At 38.9% G+C, this 23,442-nt stretch overlaps 1 protein-coding gene across 1 annotated transcript; it reads left to right on the top strand.

The window, feature by feature from the left end:
- The first annotated feature begins 233 nt into the window (after nt 1–233).
- On the top strand, nt 234–21,428 carry OPRK1 (opioid receptor kappa 1). The gene is made up of 4 exons (XM_005418312.2): nt 234–611; nt 1,102–1,412; nt 15,112–15,464; nt 19,955–21,428. The coding sequence occupies exons 2-4, from the start codon at nt 1,153–1,155 to the stop codon at nt 20,485–20,487; spliced, it is 1,146 nt and encodes a 381-aa protein (XP_005418369.1). The 5' UTR covers nt 234–611; nt 1,102–1,152; the 3' UTR covers nt 20,488–21,428.
- The last annotated feature ends 2,014 nt before the right edge of the window (nt 21,429–23,442 follow it).

Genomic DNA, 23,442 nt, shown 5'->3' with positions numbered 1-23,442 from the left:
CAGTTGTGGAGTCAAGACATGAAAGAGCTGATGGACCAGGCAAGGCATCTAAACTTAAAATTCCTCTTTTATTCAGCGTCTACTAGTCTGAAATCCTGTGGGATTCAATAAGGCAAAGAGGATTATTTCTTGAGGCCTGGGAGTGCAGGGGAATTGAGGAAAGAATACTTGGAAAAGTGTATTAAAATAAGCATTCATTCACAACAGAACTTATTTCTTGCTTTTCTTTCAAATTATCTGCATCTCAGTGTTTAGAAAGAAGTCATGTGAGCTTCTGAGCTGCGGGGACAGAGACAGTGGAGAACGTGTGCATCAGTGCAGAGTGCTGCTGGAGCCGTGGCAGAGCGAGAGGGAGGCAGAGGGAGCCTGAGAGAGAAAAGGCGAAGTGGTGGGAGCTGGAACAGCAGCATCTGCTGCTGCTGCACGCTGCAGCTCATGCCTGGGAGCCGGCTCTGCTGCCAGCACGCCTCTCTGAGGGCGCAGGTGCCTCACATCCAAAAGTCCTAGGTGGTCAGTGGCACTTCCAGGAGCCAAGCACAGCGGCTTTATTATTTTCTTTTCCTGCCAAGAGCACCTGTTTGAGGACTCCGCTTCTTTTCCTGGACTGAAAGGTACTTTTTGTCATTAATGTGGCTTTTCTATGAAAGCAGGTATGGGATCAGGAAAATATAACTCAGGGCAGGATGTTAAAGCAGATGTGCAGAGAGGTGGTGGGTTTCTCTGTCTCCTTCCCATTTATAGCAGAGCTTAAGCAATGAGGAGCCCTTGTTAGGATAGAGTTTGACTTAAAATATGAAAGACAGGAAAGACAGGGTTAAAGTGTGGGGGTGGATCTGAGCTGTTCCCATCTGGCTTGCTTCACTATGCAACCTTTGAAAGTGGAGGAAAACTTTCCTTGTGCACTTGGAGAAGCAGCATTACATAGCAAGATGTAAAACTTGAAATCATTTAATATGAATGTGATTTGCTTAAATATGTGCTTTGAAAATTACAGTTCCCATCACAGCAGAGCTCCCCTCAACACATACAAGTTTCAGAGGTCTTAATGTTCTGTGGCTGTAAAAATACTTCTCTTTCTTTCTCCCTCTTCCCTCTTTCCAGCATACTTGCCTCCTGCTGTGTGCACTCCTCCTGGTCTCGGACTGTAGCCCTATGGATGCCCCCATACAGATTTTCCGTGAGGAGCCAGACTCCACCTGCTCCCCAGGGCCCTGCCGGCCCCCCAGCACCAGCAGCAGCTGGCTCCCGGGCTGGGCAGACTATGACACCAATGCCACTGGGGGCTTTGGGGACGGCCAGCACAACCACACCAGCATCTCCCCTGCCATTCCCATCATCATCACCGCCGTCTACTCGGTGGTCTTCGTTGTGGGCTTGGTGGGAAACTCCCTGGTCATGTTTGTCATCATAAGGTAAGAGATTTTGGGTACCGGTTGGAAGAGGTGAAAAAGACCGTCCCTAAGTTTGGCAGGGGAGGGGGTGGATTATGGAAGTCCTACGGTGAGGAACTGGAAAATAAGCAACTGAAATGACCCAAACCTTGTCAGTCACAGTGGTTTGCTTGCACTTGTGTGTTAGAGAAAGAAAGGATGAGCTGGTTAAATGTGATAAATCCTGCAGCCTGAGGGAAAGCGCTTTGTGCCTGGAGCTGTGTTCATTGGCTGCCCTCTAGGGATGAGATGCTGCTGCATCCGAGGGAAAAAAGCTTGAGTGAAAGAGGGAAACTTGTACAAGACGGCTTTTATTTCCACTGCGAGGAGACTCCAAGGGACAGCTTATGTGTCCAGTCATGTGGGCACTGATCCATTGCTGCCTTGGCACCTAATGATTTCCTTAACACGGAGGGAGGGAAAGCCAGGAAATGATAAAGATAGGAGGAAAGGCTTAATGTAAAGCAAGGGATGTTTTTTCTCTGTTTAGCAGCGTTTAACTCCAGTTGTTGATGTTGAATTGAAGAAAGTAGAGAAAGTGCTGAAATACCTTTTCCATTGCTTTTCAGGAAGGAGGAGAAAGCTCTGTGTCTGTATTAGTGAAGGTTTCAAACTAAACCACTTCGTGAAATGCACTGTTACTTATGCTTGCACTTACACTTGTGTATTGGTGAATATTTTAGTTTGCACTGTGCTTCCTGTCTCTTTTTGTCCCTTTCATTTGCAATCTGTAGGCATGCTTGGACAGTGCTGTTTAGCAGGGTGCTAATGAGCAATACAGGGCACTGAAATCATGAAACTTCTTGGACTCTTTCTCCACAGCCTGTTTGAATTCTGATAAAGTTTCGGGGAAAAAAAATCCCAGAACTGTGGAGTATTCATTGCTCCAATGAAATCAGCTTGTACATGGAAAAAAATGGAGGTATTGGAAGGGATTCTCTTTTCTAAGGGATGCATGATAAGGGTCAAGCAATTGCAGAATGATGAAGTAATTGTCAGACTTGATAAAAGGGGAAGTTATGAGAACCACTGAATTTGTTGATAAGGTACTTAAAAAAGATGAGTTATAATCAGTTGAATACTCTTGAATAATGAAAATAAATTTACTAGTCAGTGCAATAAAAAGAGATGCCTGTGGTCAGTTTAGAAAAAGTGGTTGGCTCCAGTTTTGTGATGTGATTTTTATACCCCTGCATCCCCTTTTGACCTTCATTCAGGGTAGAGATTTAATTTGTTTTTTTATTTCTTCTTCAAGAAAAGAGACTCCATACTTGACAGTCACACAGTTGCAAAGGCAGAGATTTTCTAAACCATCAGTCTGTAACAAAGACAGCTGATTGACTGGCCTGGGCATGGGAAATAACTCCAAACTTAGCCCTAGAAGTTAGCATGTATGGATTGTATGGTGCATATATATTTCCTTTTTTCTCTTCTTCTGCTACCTTCCTAAGACTGTTTTTGTAAGGCTCTAGATAGCTATTGCTCACTTTCCTTCTTGTTCCTACATTAGCCTTTCCTTGAATTTTCTCTTGACCCATCTCTCAATTGGGTGGTAAAAAAAAAAAATCCTTTTTTTTTGGGGGGGGGGGGGGTGTTGATTTTTTTTTCTTTGTTAGATTTCTTTCATAGGTTTTTTGTGTGGCAAGTGCTTTACACACTGATAGAATCATTAGCTGAAGTGCAGGCAAATAAAATCCAACAGTTTTAAATTTTCTTATGGTCTTGAAATATTTCAAACGTTCGTGCAAAAGGTTTATTTTCTTCATTTTTGTCCAAACCTCTCATGTCCCTCCATTTTTTCCTCACATATACTCTCTGCATGAGTATATGTGAAGTATCTCAGGATGGATTTTAATGACCCATGAACAATGTACCCTGCAGTGATTTCCTTTTGTGAGGAAAGACAAGGTCTGTGGGAAGTTTGGGAAATAAGATGGTAAGGGAGAGGCAGATCCTGTCCCCCAGCCATCCCACAATAGCCCCCCTCCAGCTGCCACAAATCTAAAGTGGGATGGGGATATACTGAGGCTCTTTTTAACCTTCCAGCTGAGTACAGGCTTTGTCTGAGGCCCTTTGCTGCTGTTTCTCAACTCTGAATTCCAGATCTGCTCTTCTCCTCCTAACCCCCACTGGACAGGCAGACAAGGCAGGCACAACTCCTTCTCCCTTTGCTCATTTAAATGTTTAACATTGTTAGAATAGTTCAGTTGGAATTATTACAATAATCATCTAGCCCAACTGCCTGACACTCCAGGCCTGACACTGGGTCACTTTTTGGGTGACAAAAAAAAGTTCCTCCCTCTGTTCTGAGATTTTCAAAGTGTTGAAATGTCAAAGCTGTGGTAGATTTAGGAGACTCCAGAATCTCGAGATGCCTCAGAAACAGGCTCAAATTCAGCCATAGCCTGTGGTATAGGCAGGCCTTGGCCAATTCCTTGCTATAATACCACTACAGGAGTGGTTTTGCTGCTTCTGCATAAGGGCTGCTAAAGCTCATGGACACCAGTGAGTCAGCATGTCAGCAGCTTGTACATGGAGTGCTGGGTGAATGAAATCTCTTACAGGTCTGGTGGAGTGTTTTTCTGCTGAGAGGGAAAACTCAGAGCTTCCTCAGAGGAAAAAAAAAAATAACAGGAGAATGCCACTTCAATCACATGTACAAACTCCTGACAAAAAAGTAGCTGAGTTTGATACAGCTCCTGTGAGAAGAGATTTGTTCTGAAGTCTGACTGGGAATGGTCCTTTAGTACAGTGTCAACAGTATGGCTTCTTAAAGCATTTCTCAGGAGACCTGGATTCTTCTCTTGGTTTTACTATCAAGCTTCAACACTTTTTCCTGTCCCGATGAGTTCACTTCATGGTTTTCCTCGCATGTAAAATGGAGATGCTGGTATTCACTGTCTTTAAACACATAGCAAAAGTTAGATTTAAAAGCCAAGTCTAATCACTAAAGCTTATAACAGAGCAAGACCGGGTCTATTGTAAACACCCTGGGCTCCTCAGACACACATAGAGTGGTCATTTTTGTTGTGCAGAAAAAGCTCTGTGTTGAGTAGACAGGGCTCTGTTCCTGCCCATGGCTCTTGGCTCTCCCAAGAGGGTGGGTGGTTTGCAGGATCTCTCCCTGTGTTTGGATCAGCTGTGCAGCACGTGCACCATGCCAGGGGCTCTGCTGTCAGCTGGGTGGATGGACACTCTGTGCAAGCCGTGGCATGAGGGGTGTAGTGCTGTCCTGGGGCTGCTGCCTGTCCTGGGGAGAGAGTAAGAGAAAAAGAAGGTGTCACATTGCCTCTTGTACTGGTGGGAAATGTAGGCACTGTGTGGGAAGCACAGTCCTCCTATGGAGGAGGGGAAGCATGAAATGAGTTTGCAGATACCTGGTAAAGTTGTCTGACCTCATGTGAGGAAAGTCCTACAGCTGTGTGGTTCTTGGCATTAGCAGAATCTACCTCTACCCCAAACCTTTTCTTTTGAGATTAGCTTTTCCTCTGAGGTCTCAGAAGATATTTTTGGAAGTAAGTTGGCTGAAGGGGATAAAAAAAACCTATTTGTCCTTGGAAGCAAAAAGGCTTTTTTCTCCATTCTTCTTACCTCATGACTTTTTTTCTTTAAAATTTAGGGCTGGCTGTAAGCAAAATTGTAGTTTCTTGTGACAGCTGCAGGGAAGAAAATCTCCTGACTAAAGTTACAGCTTTAACTAGGATCTGCACTTATCAAAACCATAAACATACTCTGACAAAACTCTGGGAGATGCTGTCTCTTACCCTCTCCAGATGCACTTTTTCTATGTATTTTTCTTACCCTCATTGTTCCTGAAGTAATTTACTGAGACCAACTGATATCAACAGGATCCTGTATTCTTTTAAAATTATCTTTCAAGCTTCCAGTAAACTGAATAATTTTCTACATTCAAGAATTTTTAAGAAGAGGTTGTGTTACAGATATGTAGATAGATTCCTAAGGGAAAAGAGAAACCTTATAGTTCTCTGCTTGGTCTAATGTTGAAGAGAACGTTTTACCACTGGTACATTTTTGTTCTTATATTCATTGAAATGAACAGCATTTTACATAATAGGAAGAGTGTATTAAGAAATGTCATATAAAATTGACTCCTTTCCAGGTTGTTTTTAAAATTTCTTCATCATTCCAAACAAGAATGAAAATATTTTTTTAAAAAGTACACAACAATGAAATGGATTCAATACATTGGTTTAAATTAATACCAGATTTTGATACCATCAAAAGATCACTTGCTAAACTGCTTTAAATGATTGCCCTAATTTTATTAAATTATATTTGGAAAGAATATTGTTCTGAAATGAAAATTTAAGCTCCAGAAGAGTCGACCTAACTGAATTAGCTGTTCCCTATTGCTGGCAGTTTGCATGATTTCATTTCTTTTATGAAATCAAGGCTTTGGCTGCTAAAAGCAGAGGGTGAACTGTACTATACTTTGTGAAGTTTAGGACTTTTAACCTTTCCTTTGCTAATCAAAAATCTGACAGCTTACTACTACCAGCAGAGAGGCATCAAATGGATTGATAGCAATTCATCACGGATTTCAAAGAGCGTTTAGCCGTACCTCACTGAATGGAGGTAATTTTGATCAGTTCTGCAGCGTTAGTTCAAACGTGACATAATTTCCATCACAACTTTGAAGAGTGATCATTACCAAAAGCTTTTACAGATGGCACAAAGAACAAGGCAACAGGAAACATGAAAGAGGACAGGCTTATAGAAGAGTATCGATAGTTTGAAAACACAGACCATTTAAACAAAATGTTACTATTTCTAATACTTTGAAAACCCAGCTAAAAACAGTGACCAAGTGAGACCTGGGATTTATAAGCTGACAAGGAACCCAACTCATGGTCATGCTGTGATAACAAGAGCTGATACTGAAAATAGGCAGGGAGAGAGGAAAGGCTTGAAAGGAATATTTACCACAGGCAGTATTAAAGAGAGGCTTATAGTGAATAATGTGTTTGGCTTCTGAAAAGTAATTTGGTATCCATCCAGACATTTCCACTGGGCTAACAACCAGGTAATCATTGAGTTCAGAGAAAGGCATAACTGGAATCAGTGTCTGATAGCAAGATGAATTACAGAGAACCTTTTTCAACTGGGATAAAGTGAAAACTTAGAAGAACTTTCCAGTTTGGCTGCTGGCAAGGCAGAAAGCTTGAGATAACTTTCCTGTTGTCAGGTGGGAGAGTGGTGGGTAGGTAGCTCATGATCCTGGAGGAAGCACAGGGAGGGTGCACAGTGAGGAGATGGTGTTGGGGGGCACAGACTGGCTAAGCCCTTCTGGTGAAGTGGAAGAAATGAGGGGAGAGTGGGGACCTTTCAGTTAGTTTTTTTTTCTGAGAAAGGATTTTGAATTTGCTGAAAGGGTCTTGTAAAAGGAGTTTCTTAACTAGGTGATTTAGATTCCTGGGACACATTAAGGAGAAGGGAAGATAATCTTCCTGTCTTGCCCACTCTCACTGTCTAAACTGCGATTAATTTGTCCCTTAAAGTTAAATTCTCTGAAAGAGATGGGTTCCCAAGAAGAGTTTTGATTCCAGTTATGTATTTCTTTCTGAAGAAAAAGCATCCAGCTACACTTAACTTCCAGGAAGTATACTTCAGGTCTCCATTTTGGTCCCCTCATCTCTAAATATCACATAATTCTCTCAAAGTGAGGAATCTGTGCTCTTCTCCTTAAGGAAGACTTTGTGCTTTGCTTATTGCTGTCTTCTTGTGTGAATTTAGAGAGATATGAGGAAAAGCAATAGAAATATCATTTTGTCTACAGACAGGCATGAGTTCACAAACTGGATTAGTTGTGGGGAAAGGGTGTATGCAGATGCAACAAGGATATTGGAAGAGGGATGTCTGACCAGGCTTGCATTCCACAAAATGTAAAAATTATATAAATAAAGAATATGTAAAGGTGCACAGCACTTAAAAAAAGTACACAAAAATTAAATTTATTTAAGATATTGGTTGAAATTAATACTAGATTTTGATAACACCAAAATATTACTTGTTTATTTGCTTTAAATTGGCATGGTTCTATTGGGAAGTTGTTATGCCAGGTTGTGAATTACCTTTGAAATATTTATTTCACCCAAAGCCAGAGGGTTCAGCTCTCATTAGATTCACCTTTTAATTCTCATGAAAGTTAAAATTAATTTTAGGCAGTTTCCTGTTTTCAGTTCTGAGACGTTATTTTTAATGAAATCTCTGTGTTCTTTTCATGAGTATGAGTATGAGAAGACAATTTTCTTCGGTGTATGAATTTCTGCAAATTTGTGATAAGAAAGTGAGCAGAACCTTTGTGTTTTCTCCATTTCTCATACCAATCCACCTTTGTACCATGCAGTTGCTCATCTCTGCTCCAGAAGTCAGCAATGCATTAAGAGTGAATGTCTAGAGTTAACAAATTTAGCTGTGCTGCATGTGAAGCACAGGGGATTTTACATTTGCTAAATGCACTTCCCACTGCGTTGTTGGTAGTCCAGCCACTGTGGCTACTGTTGGGCAGCTGGCAAAAGCCTCCTTGAGTAGTGACAGATGAGAAACTACATGGTAGGATTAGTTCAGACAATCTATTCAATGTTCATTTGATGTTCACACTCAGAAAAGTTTTGTTTTACCTGCTGCTGGATGATGGACTGCATCAGGACTTACTGTTGGACTCACCTCTCAGAATGACTGGTTTGTCAAAGTGGGCAGGAGAAGAATATTTCCACCAGGAAGCTACAAGCTCTTCTGTTGACTGTGACTTAAAGTTTTCTGCATTTCACTTGAATCGTCTCCTTTAGGAATGTGTGTGTTCAGCTGGTCTGTGCTGTGGGCATCCCTGAGGCAGGTGGGGAAAACAGATAAATGGGAGGAGTCCAGAGAAAGCCTCCCAGATGCCTCCTAAGAGGGACTGATGACTTCTCCCTGAGCTGGCTCATACTGATATGTGCATTTGCTGTCTTACCTCATAATCCTATACTTTTTGTAGAGCAAAGTCCCTTCTCTCCCATTAAACCTTCTTAGGGGAGTGTTGACCAGAGATTTGGGTCTCCACACCTCTGGGTGTGTAGTTGTCCTATAAAACACTCCAAGCTGTGCCAGTTTTTACTCATCCCTGTGGAAAAATGGAGACCAGGTGCATTGCTTTGGGAAGAAGAGAGATACCCATACGCCAAGACCCCCGAGTAAATGGTTGCTGAGCTCTTTCCTTTTTTCTGTGCTGCAGAAACATCTAGGGGAAACAAACATTCAACAAACTCTTGTCTGCTTCCAACAAGGAAAGAAAGACCCCAAGAAATCTTTTCCTGGAGCTATTACTCCTGTTTCCTTGAGCAATGAGATTGGTTCTCTGTGATGGTGGTCACAAGGGTTTTTGGGGTGAAGGAAGAGACGAGATCTTTGATTCCATTACAGAAGGCTTGATTTATTATGTTATGATATATACATATACCATACTATACCAAAAAAGAAAAAGAAAGGGAGAGTTTCCAGAAGCTGCTAGCTACCTAAGAATAGAAAGTAAAAGAATGAATAACAAACCTCGCTCTCCCGGACTGTCTCCAAGAAAGCTCAGTCCTGGATTGGCCACCAACTCCAAACATCCAAACTGGGCCAATCTGGGCAGACCTGTTACATTCCACAGGAGCAGATAACCTATTGTTTATGTCTGGTTGCTGAACTTCTCAGCTTCAGCAGGGAAATCCTAAGAGAGGATTTTTCATAAAAGAAATGTCTGTGACAGTTCTCCTTGCCGGGTAATCTCTGTCCTACTCAATTCCCTCTCCCATAAACCCATGGGAAGCACTTTGCCAAGGGAGTTCATGCCCTTTATTAAAAAAAAAATTCTTCCAAGGAAGAAGAATAACAGGAAAGGTGGATGTTACCAGAGACAGAGATTCAATATTCACTAGAACAATACACTTGTGGCAAGTAAAAAGAGTTAGAATGGTCTGTGTAACACCCTGGGAACCCCCCATGGCAGGACTGGTCACTGAGAAACATCTGCAGCAGCATGAAGTTTTTCAAGAGATAGAATAAATTGCCTGACAAGGTCAGTATTCATCTCTACTTACAAATAGAGAGTAAAAAAATCTGATACATAGTCTAAGCTAATTGTCCAGGCTTTCATAATGTTATTAGACATAATGGTTTTAGATAAAGTACCAATTCAGTGAAATTCTGCATTCTCACTGATTCATTTTCAGCTGTGGTGATTCACAGCACCTTGACCTCTGACCTCTCCTATCAAAGTCATGGAAGCAGAAATTTCACAGTATTTTTTTCTACCATTTTGCAGTTTATTGCAAGAGAGGCTTTTGAGCTCACATAAAAATATTAAAAGCCTTTATCATAGAAGGAGAAAGATTAGTTCATTTTTGTTAAGTAGTGTGAATTTTCTTCCACATTGACCGCTATATACATAGACTTGAGCTAATTCAGAGCCTGGTTCTTTAGCTCAGGAAGAAAACCTTCCACACCCAATCTAAATCCACAAGATTAAATCTTGTTCAGGCTCTGTTTAGGGCTAGTGCAGGGAAGAAATGGTAGTGGAAAATTGTAAGGATTTTAACTATGCCTTTTGACATTCACATAGATTATGCTGTCTGGGGGAAGAATAAAAAACAAATTTACGCTTTTATTTTTTGAGCTGCTTTAAAATTGCTATCTTTAGATGCTTACTAGTAAAGACAATTCCACTTTATGATGTAATTTTGTAGACAAAAATTTTATGTCTTAAAAGATTTAAGACAGGCAACCATTAAATATGTGCAGTAACAAGGTTTTCCTTTATTTAAAAGTGTCATCTGAAATCCTCTACTGCGAAAATGTGGCAATTTAAAATATGATAATGTCATATAACCCAATACAAACATGACAACTACAGCATGTTAATTTTTATATTCTTTAAATGACCTTAGCCTTCATTTCATACTGGCATAAGATTTTATATTGGATTATGAATATCCAAGAGAGAGCTGAGCCATCCTTTTGACACGGTATGGGTTTGGAATAGATCCTCCTGGATTGTTTTCTGTTTTTTTCTTCCTGTTCTGATGCAGTATTATACTGACTATACTCAGAATATAGCCTTGAGATTTAAAGCTTTCCTGACTAAGCTTTTCAGCTGCTTGATCTCCATATACCTCATTCAGAGGAACCTAGTGGAACAGAGCCTGCATCCTGCTGATAGGTGTTTTTGCAATTTGCTTTAGATGTGCTTTAGCTTTAATTTTCATTCTCTTACCCAGGCACCTGTGAAAAACCTGTGTTTGCTATTCCTCATTATTTTATGCTTTTCTACTTTCCCTCTGCAACTGGAGAAATATATTTGTAGTACATTTGATGTAGGATATTTGTTGTCTTCCCTTTGTAGTATATTTGTTAGTTTTGCTCCCTTCCCCATCCCTCATTTCACACAGCAGGGAACATTTCATTACTTCATCCTACTGCAGTTCCATGAAAAAAGTTTGGCCAGAGCCTCTTTCTCCCCTTTTATCAGCTTTTCTAATGTTACAGTGTACTTTAGAATCACAATCCTCTCCTCTCTTTGAGATAACTTTCTTCCCTTTGTAGTATATTTGTTAGTTTTGCTCCCTTCCCCATCCCTCATTTCACACAGCAGGGAACATTTCATTACTTCATCCTACTGCAGTTCCATGAAAAAAGTTTGGCCAGAGCCTCTTTCTCCCCTTTTATCAGCTTTTCTAATGTTACAGTGTACTTTAGAATCACAATCCTCTCCTCTCTTTGAGATAATAACTTTCAGGGGCACTACTAGCAGATTTTTTTTCTGAAAGCACATCAGATCCTTAGTAGCATGTTTCCCTCTTCTGTTACCACAATTTCATTGATAGCGTAGGCTGGAGGTGTGATTTCTTCTTATTTACTGTCTTAAAATCTTGTCTTAAAAGCATGTTCTACTCCACAGGGAAAAGAACAGGAATGATGAGTTGACTGAGAAACACAGGGAAAATTTCTAGGGGTCAGTCTAAAGTCAGTCTCAAAGAACTTTCTGGTTTTGGAAAGTGAATGATGCCTAATAGTTTTTAGAATTTTACTTTTGATATGTAAGTAGACATAATTTAAAACTTGCTCCTTAAAAATTTCATCACATACCCATCAAAAAAAAAAAAGCATCCATATGAAAGTGTTGTGTTTCATCTTGACTGTTTTTCTGCAGTTTTGATATTTCTTCTAGTTTTTAGTTTACAGAGGCTTGAGGCCTGCTTACGGCTTTATAAGCAGTCTTGAGATCCACCAGCTTAAATGATCAGAGTTTTTCTCTGCTGCTTGAAATTAGATTCTAGCACCTGGTTTAAAAGAGGGACTTTCCATTCCTATGTAGTGTTAGAAATGTTGCCATTCTCTTAAGAAGTCCCTGTATCTAATAAACCATTTTTTAGACATGGGATTTCTCATGGGCAGTTTATACAGCCATGGTTTATAAATATTGTAATAATCTTTGAAACTTGTACCTCAGACACTAAGAAAATGTCATTAATTGCTACTTAATCACTTATGCTGTAATTATGTTCAGGTTTACCCTATCTGTCCTGCTAAACTAATTAAAGCAGATAGAAATATTTTTGCTTAAATGAATTCAGATATTTGATCAAGAATTTTAATTTTGCAGAGGAAGACGATTCCCTTACACAATCACTGTTTTGACCTTTTTCAAGTGAGTGGAGAGTATGGTGAGATAACCCCAGACCACAAAAAATTATTTCCTTCTATGTTTTGGTGCAATAGAATGAGTTATAGGAAAGCAGGCAAATCTCTCATCTTATGAATTTTATCAGGGTCTACTTGAAAGGGTCTGACAGCAACAGCAGTCACTCTGTTACTTAATCTGGACTTTTGATTAAACCTGCAAGCACATATCTTCAGAGGCATGTAGGCATTTAATAATTTTCAGGTGTTTAATTAAAAACATTCAAAGGAGTTTGGATGATTGAGTCCAGATTCTCAAAGGCATTTCTGAATTTTCTAAACTTCTAAATGAATGTATGACTTTATCTATACTGCCTAATAACTTTAAAGGCCAATACCACATTTATACACTGGCCAATGTTGCCAGGCAAAAGTAATCAAGCTCTTTATGAGCCCTGTTTTGCAGCACTTGTTTGCTATCCTTCCACTGGAAGGCTAGGGAGGAGAAAAAAGGTAAGGGGTACTGGGAAAATATGGCATATAGAGTTGTAATGGCACACACATAAAAGAATTATATTAAGGTTGCAAGGAATGGGAAATGTGAGATATAAAGACTTTGAGATATTTGCTTTTCCAAGGCTAATAAAATCTTAGATATTTCCCCCCAGTTTTCTGATTTTCTTAAAGGAAAGAAAGGTCGAGCTAATTCTTCTATACTTTTTGAAAGCAAACTTTCCCTATCCAAACCCTTGGTGAAGTTTTTAAAGATCTACAGATATAATCATTCAGGAGAATGATTACTTGTGTCACCTCTGCTTATCAAAGGTCATTGCATTTCTTCTGAATGTTCCTGTGTTAAGTCTAGTAGCTTGTATTTGGCTGAAGCAAACTCTTTGTAAAGCAGCAGACCTTGATTTGCAGGCATCAGTGGATGGAAAAATTACTCCTTTCTTTTTCCCCATAATAATCACCTTAGCTGTTAAGAAACAGCTGTCATTGTTTCTAAGCTGAATTTGTCTCTTTTAAGAGTTTTATGTATTTGTTCTTGTTATGCTTTTCTGTGTAGTCTGAAAGAACTCTTCAGTACCTGCTATTTTCTCCCTGTGAAGGTCTTCAGACACTGTAATCAAGTCACCTCTTGGTGTTCTTTTTGATAAACTAAATGTGCTCAGCTCTTTAAGTCAGTCAAAGAATTTTCTCCAGTCCCATTATGCAACCATTCCAACTTTCCACAGTCTCTTTATTGCAATATGAACAAGACAGCAATTCCAAATATCATCAGTGATGTCCATAAAAGTAAAATGTCCTTCTATTATTCTATTTAATTTAATGGAAATTAGTCCATTTCAGTAGGGAGTTTTGAGTCTTTAGTGAAGTTTGTTTGGTCTTATAGCTGAGATACACTTGAAGATAGTATCTTTTCTTTTTTAACCAGGAGGGAAGTTATTTTTCTGATAATATGTCCTGTATTTGCTTTTCTAATTGTAAGAACTCATATTTTTGTTTGAACAGTACCTTAAGGGCTATAATATGACCTACAGGACAAAATTCCTTCTCTCCTGGAAGGTCTGTTGAGGAGATTGATCTAGTGGGGGGCAGAAGCCCAACTCTGATTGATGGTTCAGTATGTGGGTGAGAAGGATGCATTCTCTCTTCTCTTGCAGATTTTTTTCCCTCTGCTTCAAACCACCATTTGGCTTTATTTCCTTGATAAGTCTTGATTAGAATGCTTTAGAAAACCCAATACTATTTTAAACATGTCATATTGGTCATAAAAGCAAATTTCTGCCCACATTTTTTAATAGCTAATTTACATATTGTGCACAATTTGACAGCACTGCTTAATTTATTTTTAAAATATTTTTTTTATTTGACACATCAAAGTTTTGAAGGTAAATAGACACATTGTGCTACATGTTCGTTGAATAAAGTGGTTGAATCTTATATTTCCATTGTAAATTATTAGTGGCATATAGCAAAATGTAGCTATGTGTGTTTCTACGTGTGTTATGTGTGCACTTCTAGTTTGGACACACACCCAACATATGGGACTGAAGCAGTTTTGAGAAAAAAAATCTCATTAAATCCAATGGTAAATTAAAAGCAAGGAGCAAACTCAACTATTGAGGAGAAGCACAGGAGTGATAAGTAAATTCCCATGTCAGCAGGCTCTCCATCATCCTTTGTGTCCATCACAGAGAGGGAAGCAGTCCTCCACAGACTGTCTCCCAAAACTGTCATTGGGGTCAAACAAAGCAGAATGTCATCTCAAAAAACAGATCCTATTATTCTATGTAGGCTGAGATTCCTACTAAAGGCTTACTTTTGATGAAATTAAAGAATGCAAGAAAAATTACTGCTATGACAGGTTTTTTTTCCCACTCTGATATCCCACTTAAACAATAATAATCTTTTACATTATCAGTCATAAAAGAGAGGACTGGGAAAAGCTGATGGTAAGAAAAGAGAAGAAATTGGCAAGGAAGGAACAAGGAAGGTAAATGACTAAAACTGTATCAGCTGGCATTGTAGTGAATTCAAGCGAGACAAGCTATATAAGAAGCAAACTGGCCCAGCAAACATAGCAATTAACTTGTTTTCTCGCTGGAGAATGGGATAACAGTTTCTTCCACAAACCAAACCCAGAAATCTCACAATCACTGACACATAGCTATGAGAAAAGGAAACAAAAAACATTTTGATCACTTCCAAATTTAACAGTGATATTTTCTTGTAGCGGGATTTGAGGAAATAGAATTGAAATTTGTCGAATTAGATTAAATGTATTCATATACCTGTTTTGCATGTAGCAAACAGCTCTAACTGCTAACATAGGTGTTGTGAGATTGAATAAAATGTGTTCACTTTTATCCCAAGGGTCTTGAATTTGTGTGCATTTCTATCACAGATGAGAAAAGACAAAAAAACCCAATTATGGCAAACCTGACTGAAAAACCGTTACATATCTGAATGGAAATAATCATATCTTGCAGTAATAAAGCCTTGCCTTTTCATTCTGCAGATACACAAAGATGAAGACAGCGACCAACATCTACATCTTCAACCTGGCTATGGCAGATGCACTTGTTACCACAACTATGCCTTTCCAAAGCACCGAGTACCTGATGAACTCCTGGCCCTTTGGTGACGTGCTGTGTAAAATAGTGATTTCTATTGACTATTATAACATGTTTACCAGCATTTTCACACTCACCATGATGAGTGTGGATCGATACATTGCTGTGTGCCACCCTGTGAAGGCTCTGGACTTTCGTACACCTCTCAAAGCAAAGATAATCAACATCTGTATCTGGCTGCTGTCCTCATCTGTTGGTATATCAGCAATAGTCCTTGGAGGGACTAAAGTCAGGGAAGGTGAGTGTGAGCATTCAAAATGCAGTCTTTTTATTTCTCAACTGACAATAAACTGTAGGTTCAAATATTGATCAAACCTTATTTATTCGTTCTTCAAAATTACACCTAAATTCCTGACATTTTGAAACATATAATAGAACGTCACAGTACAACATATAAATAATTTAAGCTCAGATGCCCATACCAAATAAAAGAACAAAATGCACATTGGAGCACTGCCTGTGCTAGAATGAGACCATCAAAAACTACAAGCAGACAGCCGGGGAAAACTAACAGGAGTTTAATCACAATCAGTTTAGGTTGAAACTTGAAATGTGGGCTTAAGGTTCTTTTTGTAGATGTTGTGAGAGTAGTTCCAGTGAAGTCCGAAGAGCAGAAACTGGAATTCTTGGGAGTTTATTATCACCAGGCATTTCACAGAACTTGAAGGCATGGTCAAGAAAGGAAAAGTCAGTGGCTGGAGAGAGAAAATTAAGGTAAATTGTATATGACAATATCTCAAGATCATGTTTAAAAAAGGATGGGAATTTATATGGAAACCTGGAAAAGCTGAGAACAAGGATTGTCACAGGAAATGGAAATTCAGGCTATGGCACGGAAACAGCTGCAAGAACACAAAGTCAATGAAAACTGTATGCAGACCATGGTTTTTCTTGAAATGCTTGTTCCATGAAGGACTGTGGATTTAGCCCCTATAGCTCCTGACTCATTACCTTGCTATGGGGTTAGTCTGATTTTGAGATCTTCCTTGAGAAGGAAGGGGGAGAAGCATTTTCTCACACATATGCTTCATGCCCACAGGTGTAGGTGCAGTGCAGGGGTATCTTGGGGTCTTCAAAAAGCTGGAGACTTCTAATGGTGTCCTTGGTTTGGGGTCATCCCATTTCTGGATGGCTGGATAAAATACAGGCATTTATTTGGTAGGAGTCTTGTTTGAGATGTAAACAACCTTTTGAAAAATTATTCATAATTTCCTGCACTATCAACCTTTTCTATTTAGGAAGTTCTCATTCCTCTTGAGACAAATGTTTACCTAAGGGCACTGTTTCATCTGGCAGACAATAAATGCAGTATGTTAGGCTGCTTGACATAGACCAACGTGAAAAACCATTTCAGTAACAGCTGCTCAAGGGCTGATAGATCAGGCTGAAGATATATAGATTTTGTTCTTGCTGTTAGTCTTCTGTTATGTTGGTGACATTTTTCAGTGCTTTGGGGGATCACGTATCTTGGTCTGCAGTGCTGTAGGTCTTCTCCCCAGTAAAGTTTTGACAGGCTCTATAAAACAAAGTCTGCCTGGGGAAACATTAACTTCAGGCATATTTGGAAGAATGTCTCAGTATATATGAGTTCTTGAAGGCCATGGAGCACTGGCTCAGGCAGGTGTTTTGTTGGAGCCTGCCCAACTAACAGAATGTTCCTGTCATTCAGTGTCAGCAGCACGTTTAGATCAAGGGGCTCCTCTGAGGCCAGCAATGATTTAATGCCTTTTCCACGCCGTGTAGAAGGCAGCCTTTTTTTATAACTTATGAAGCAGAGACTGGTAATACAGAACACAGCTGGGCTAAATGAGGTTGGAAATATTGGCAGCTGCTCGTCAGCTGCTACTGTTCCTCCCTGCTTGTCTGATCTAAGGTCTCTCTTGAGCATTTAGTGTCAATTACCTTGTCTGGTGTGCTCATGAATTGCTCTGATAAATGCTGAAGTGGAAAGGTGAGGATGCTCCCCTTGCCTGACAGCTGGAGCTCAGGCCTGAAACTTTGTCATGTTGGTTAAAACAGTTGTTGTTTACATGCTTCAGGGCCTCTGTTGGATTCACATTTAAGCAACAACTGAACAGCAAATGGAAAGTGATTATACCTGAGGCTCCCTCACCGTGCTCAGTTAATCCATTTTGTTATCACAGCTCAGAATTGCTCCCAGGTGTGTCCTTTAAATACATTTTTCCTGCAGAATAAATTTTACATCTGTGTAAATTTTCCTGCTCTGGCCTTAATGGAAGTTTTCTTGCTGAAGAATTGTTCAGCTATAAAAAAATAAAGGTATAAAATTAACTCTTCATATTGCCAGTAAGGATATGAAGGGTATGAAAGTGACACAATCAATATTGTATATATAATATGCATGTTTCCTAGACCAATATTAAGATTAATTTTAAATGGTAGTTTATCAAGCACATTATAAAATATATTTACACCAACTACTACATGGAATTCAGTGTTTTTCCTTAAATATATCAATATATTTGGAATATTTGTGTTTCCAAGTGGAAAATGTCAGTATGAAATCTGAAGATTATGACCCTATTCATAAGTTCTGCAACTTTTCAGGCGGTCAAAATAGAATATAAATTGGATTTTATTATGTTCCACTTCCAAAGTTCCAGAAATTAATATAGTGTTGTGCATTATGATCAGATTTTCTATTGACTGTTTCCTACTTGTAAACTGGGAAAATGTAAATGGATTCCATAAAGTACTGTGCTATGGTGTTATGTATATCAAGTGCAATACATTAATAATAATGAATTAAGAATAAGATTTTCTGTAGAATGTAAACTGCAGTGAGATGCAAGATAATAATTAAGTTTGTATTTGATAATTTGGAATTCTAAAATAACATTGCCAACCAAAAATTATAGCAAAATACCATGAGGATGACCTAATAATTTTGATAAATATGTGAAATTATGTCAATAGACCTGAAGAGGCTGTTTCTTCTGGGAATGAGTTTCAGTGAGCAGCTGAATGTGGTCCAGAGCAGCCATCTCTGATCACACTTCATTTTCATCCCACACGTCTGGAGGCAACTTTACTAATTTAGATAATACAGCTGCATCCTGATTTTATGTCATAGCTGCTAAGCCATGCTCTTCTACAAATAGCAGTAATAATTGACAGGAAAACTTCTTTGAAGATGAATGTTGGCATTTCTAGAATGAAATTAAGTGAAAGCAAGCATGCTTATGAAAACCTACAGCACAAAGGATTTAGATAGATTCACTGAGTGTCAAGTCACACTTGTGCTGTCATCTGAGTATCCTGCATCAGCCTAGAAAAATGTCTTTTCCATTTCCAGCTTTCAGAATCATTTACATATTATTTAAAATAAAACTTTAAAAAATAGCTTTTTTAGCTGTAAATGTTTTCTATTAAAATGTTTCTGTATTCAATATTGCCCCATAACAACTTTCTGATATCTAACCATGGAAATGTGTGTATAGCAGTATAATGATAACTTACTCTCCTAATTGTTTTTCCAAACAAATTCTCTGCAATATCTTTTTGATTTGGGAGGCATTTTTATAGCAGGAAAATATGGCCTGTTTTTTTTTTTTTTTTCTGATGTGTCCTGATGGAGACAGATATGAAAAGGTGATGTGCAGGAGTACACTGAATCATTCCACTCTTAGATCTGAATCAGTGAAAACCAATACATAGTATTTTGTAGAGGAACGACAAACTCAGTAGGGAAAATGACAAAAAATCCAAAGAACTTTACAGGATAAAATCTAAGCTACAATTCAGAATGAAAAATCCCTGTGTTACCCAGACTTGTCTTCAGTAGAGTTGAACTACTGACAATAGTTGTAAATTTACCCCTTCTCTTGCATTTTCATTTATCTTATTACTTATTTTCCCGTATGTTTTATATGCTGGAAGGCTCTAATGAGTTCAGCAAATTAAGTTTCAAGTATTTCATTCCTCAGCTTCCTCCTGTCAGATGAAATATTTCTGCTAAATATATTCAAGTGACAGCCTGTGGCTCTGAATCCTGGCATGGGCAATGGGAAAGGGAGTGGACTGATCTCTATGGCCCAGATCCTGCAGTCTCTGCACAGGCTGCATTTCCAATGGCATGATCTACTAAAAGAGTAGCTGCCATTTGACTCCATGCACACATGTATTTTATTTGCTTCTATTTAACAGAAAAGAAGATGTTTCCATGGGTTTTTCTGAATGTAAGCATTTGCGTGTACCTTAGTTGTGCTGTAAAAGGCACATGGGAAAAGATTATTACGAAATTATCATATATTGGCAAAATTTTCTTAGTATCAAAACCTCCTTCAGCTTCTACCATTCATGATCTCAAAAATCAGACAAAAACATATGTAGTTTGATAATAATGATGAGATTTCTGCTTTGCTGAACAGGGTACTCAGTCTGGTTTTAAATCTCAGTAAGATTCAAATGGAAACAACTTTACAGATTTTGTTTTTGTGCTCTCCTTTTTTTGATCCTCCCATGGGAAAGAAATTTCATACAATATTTTGCTTTTGAAAAAGCTCAAATCTCAGTAATTTCTAGACACAGCTGCATAAAACCAGTTTCAGTGGTAACTGAAAGCTTCCTTGGAGTGATTTAATGATAACTCCATTTATTAATATCATAGTACATGCTAATCACTTTTCCTAGGTTACACTATGATAATGACATTGTTTAGAATATCTAATAACAAAGCAATTTTCTTCTTGCTTCCTTCATTTTTAGATACTGCTAGCACTGAATGCTCCTTGCAGTTTCCAGACAGAGATTATGTGTGGTGGGACATCTTCATGAAAATCTGTGTCTTTGTCTTTGCATTTGTTATTCCAGTTCTCATTATAATTGTTTGCTATACTCTGATGATTCTGCGCCTGAAAAGCGTCCGGCTTCTCTCTGGGTCTCGAGAGAAAGATCGAAACCTGCGCCGCATCACCAGGTTGGTGCTTGTGGTTGTGGCAGTCTTTATCATCTGCTGGACTCCAATTCACATTTTCGTGCTGGTGGAGGCCTTAGGGGACGTGTCCCACAGCACTGCTGCCATATCCAGCTATTACTTCTGCATTGCTTTGGGTTACACCAACAGCAGCCTCAACCCAATCCTTTATGCCTTTTTGGATGAAAACTTCAAGAGATGCTTCAAGGACTTCTGCTTCCCCTTCAGGATGAGGATGGACAGGCAGAGCACCAGCAGAGTCAGAAACACTGTGCAAGACCCAGCTTACATGAGGGAAGCAGGTGGGGCAAACAAACCTGTATGACTAGTCGTGGAAATGTCCTCCTACTGTCCTCAGGAGAGAGAGGAGTCCAACGACCTAGGACTGACACAGATTACCACTGCAGTTTGAAATCGACTCACCCAGACAGACATTTCTGGAATATTGCAGAAATCCCAGCAATTTGGACTAAAGCAAGTTTACTATCAATAAACAAGAATCTCCTGAAAATCGGCTCAAGTGAAAAGGACCTGGATGATGCTCACGTTTTGGCACCGTATCTGCTGAACTTGAGCCAGCGCTAAAACACACTTTTGCAGAGTGAAGAGATAGTGTTGCACCAGGTGATTCTGGATAAGAATAGTACTCACTCTTCTCTTTACAATATGTAACATTGCAAAAGGCAACATTTGGTCATAAAACTGAACTATACCAGAAACTTCTGCCCCAACAGTGATTGCTTCTAAAGTACAGAGTTTGACAACTTGATCCTCTTTAACAGTGAAGAGTGTTAGGTTTCTGTGGACAATGCCACAGCTATAATCAATATTGTCCTCAATTAATATATCTGTAACCCTTGTTTGTGCTGTGAAAATCCAATTTAAGCATGATCTACTCACACACCAAAGTGATTTTATTGTGTCTGTGTATGGTAAAGCCTTTTGGCATTCAAAAGTACTGAAATTTAATGAGAATTGTTATCACATGTTTAATCCTCTCTGTGTAATGTTTTGTAAGTGTGATTTTCCAAGATGGTTGTTTCTTTATTGAGTCTGAATAATATAATATGCATTTTCAGAGTGTATATTGAACAAGAGGCTAGAAAACTTCAAATGTTTCACTTGTTCCAAAATTAATGAAAAGTTGTGTTACATTCATTACATGGAGGAAACACTCTCATGTGTAATTTGTTTTCCTGGACAATATGTAAGCAGACTAAAATAAATATTTGAAAAATTAGAAACAAGGGAAGTAGCACATGAACTAACTGGATTGATACAACAGAAATTAAATATTACTGGATGCCTTAATGACATTTGATGGAAAAAGATCCTGGTTTATTGATGCTGATATATTTTTTTTACATAGTCCTATGACTTCAGTAATTTTCTCTGTTTTCCTGTGAAGATGGAGGTGTCAAGGCACAGATAAATAAGTTACAAGCTTGATGAAGGTAAGTTTATGGTAAAATGGAGCCTAACTTCCAGTCTGTAGACTTTTGTCTTCCTGATGTTATATATCACAACTCCCACTACTGCTGTTGCTGAAATTTGGCTCTCATTATCTTCACCCTGAACACATACACCATACATCTTCTTGCTAATTTTGTTCTTTATACAAAAGAAAGAATAATGTGGGTGCCTTCATTTCATGAAAAATTTTCTCAGAAACACAATCTGATTTGGTCCTATCAGACCAAAAATGCCTTTTGCACACCAGTAAATATAATGAGTTTTTTCTTGGACTAGCTGGCAGTCCAGTTCCTGTGGAAGTTCTGTAGAAATTCAGCCTTCTGCAGGACTTCCATATACTTTATTGTTAATACAGTCATGTATGTCAAATTTTTTTGTATTAGTTTGATAAATGCTGTTGTTGAAATATTCAAGACAACTCTTTCTGGATGAGTCTAGCACTTTCTGATTGTTTCTGCATGAATAATGATTAGCTGACCTCAGGATGCCTGCTTTACCTGGGGAAGTGAATGATGCTTACACAACTGCTGAGTCTCACCTCCTATTCTGTCATTCATTCATTTTCTTAACATGCATCCACCTTTCTAAACTAAGTCCTGACCTTTAAATGGCCACAAAAAGAGAATGTTTAAGGTAAAATTTGAAAATCCAAGATATTTATCAAGTTAGGAGCAGTGAAATGGGAAAGAACTAGAATCTACTGAACTATTTTCATTCAAAATAACCTGTGTTCCTGTTCATGACTTACCATTTGCATATGTAAGTCTGTTCTTGAATAGGGTTTTTGTTCTACACATTATGTGCAATGGTTTGCATTGTAATGAAAAATCAATGTTCTTAATTTGCAAAAAGGAGGCTTCTAATAATATTTTTGAGGTTTATGTTTTTAAGAAGGAGATCATAATTTCCATCACAGTGGGAGGAAATTATAACTTCCTAACAATTAAGCTTGCAAAATGTTATAGGAATATGTCCTTAAGGTTTATTTCTACAATTGAACATTAACAGCCAAATTAGTCTGAATGCAGTAGAAAGGTGTCTTGGAAGTTTTCTTGTCAAATTGAGCAGCTTACTGCACTTCACTGAAAACCAGCAGAAAACTGGCCAAGATATCTTTCACACATGAGAAAGTACATTAAAAATGATGCTATGGTTTTTCTCACAGAGTTTGCTCCTAGATGGTTGAATTTCCATTGCATGAAGGTGACTTCACTTTCTTTCTAACTCCAAGCCAATGATTTTCTCTCTCTCTTGTGCTGGCTCCAGGATGGAGCAAGAGGCAGAGGCAGGGTAGGAGCTGCCTGGCCCAGGAGCAGGTCTGGGTGGGGAATGGGGCAGCAAGGACAGGCTGTGCTGGGCATGGCAATGACAGGCATGGGCCCTGGAGAATGGCAATGTGGGGCAGACACAGGCAGGCAGCCTGGGAATTGGTTGTACTTGCTGCAGCCACTCTTATCTCCCTTTCATTCTGGAGGTTCCAAAAATTCGATACTGCAAAAGCGTGGCCATGGACCTGCTTGGGGGCCTAAATCCCAATCAGTCAACTAGTATGGATAGCTAATATGTCGCTTTCTGTGTTTCTGCTTCTTTTAGCTGAGAAATCTTTTATTTGGAAGATGTACTTGGTGTTCCGGTTCAGGACAGACCAACACATGGCAGAGAAATGATGCTTAGATGCTGAGAAACCCCAAGTGTAGTTAATGAGCAATATCTCAACATGATGAGAAATTCAGGGGAAAACTGAAAATGAAATTTTTGTCCTGTGAAAGGTAAAGGGAAAACACACCAATTTGAGCCAGAATTCCTC

Source organism: Geospiza fortis, unplaced genomic scaffold (assembly GCF_000277835.1).
Source record: "Geospiza fortis unplaced genomic scaffold, GeoFor_1.0 scaffold53, whole genome shotgun sequence".
Taxonomy (NCBI): Eukaryota; Metazoa; Chordata; class Aves; order Passeriformes; family Thraupidae; genus Geospiza; species Geospiza fortis.
This window is presented reverse-complemented; position numbering and strand designations above follow the sequence as displayed.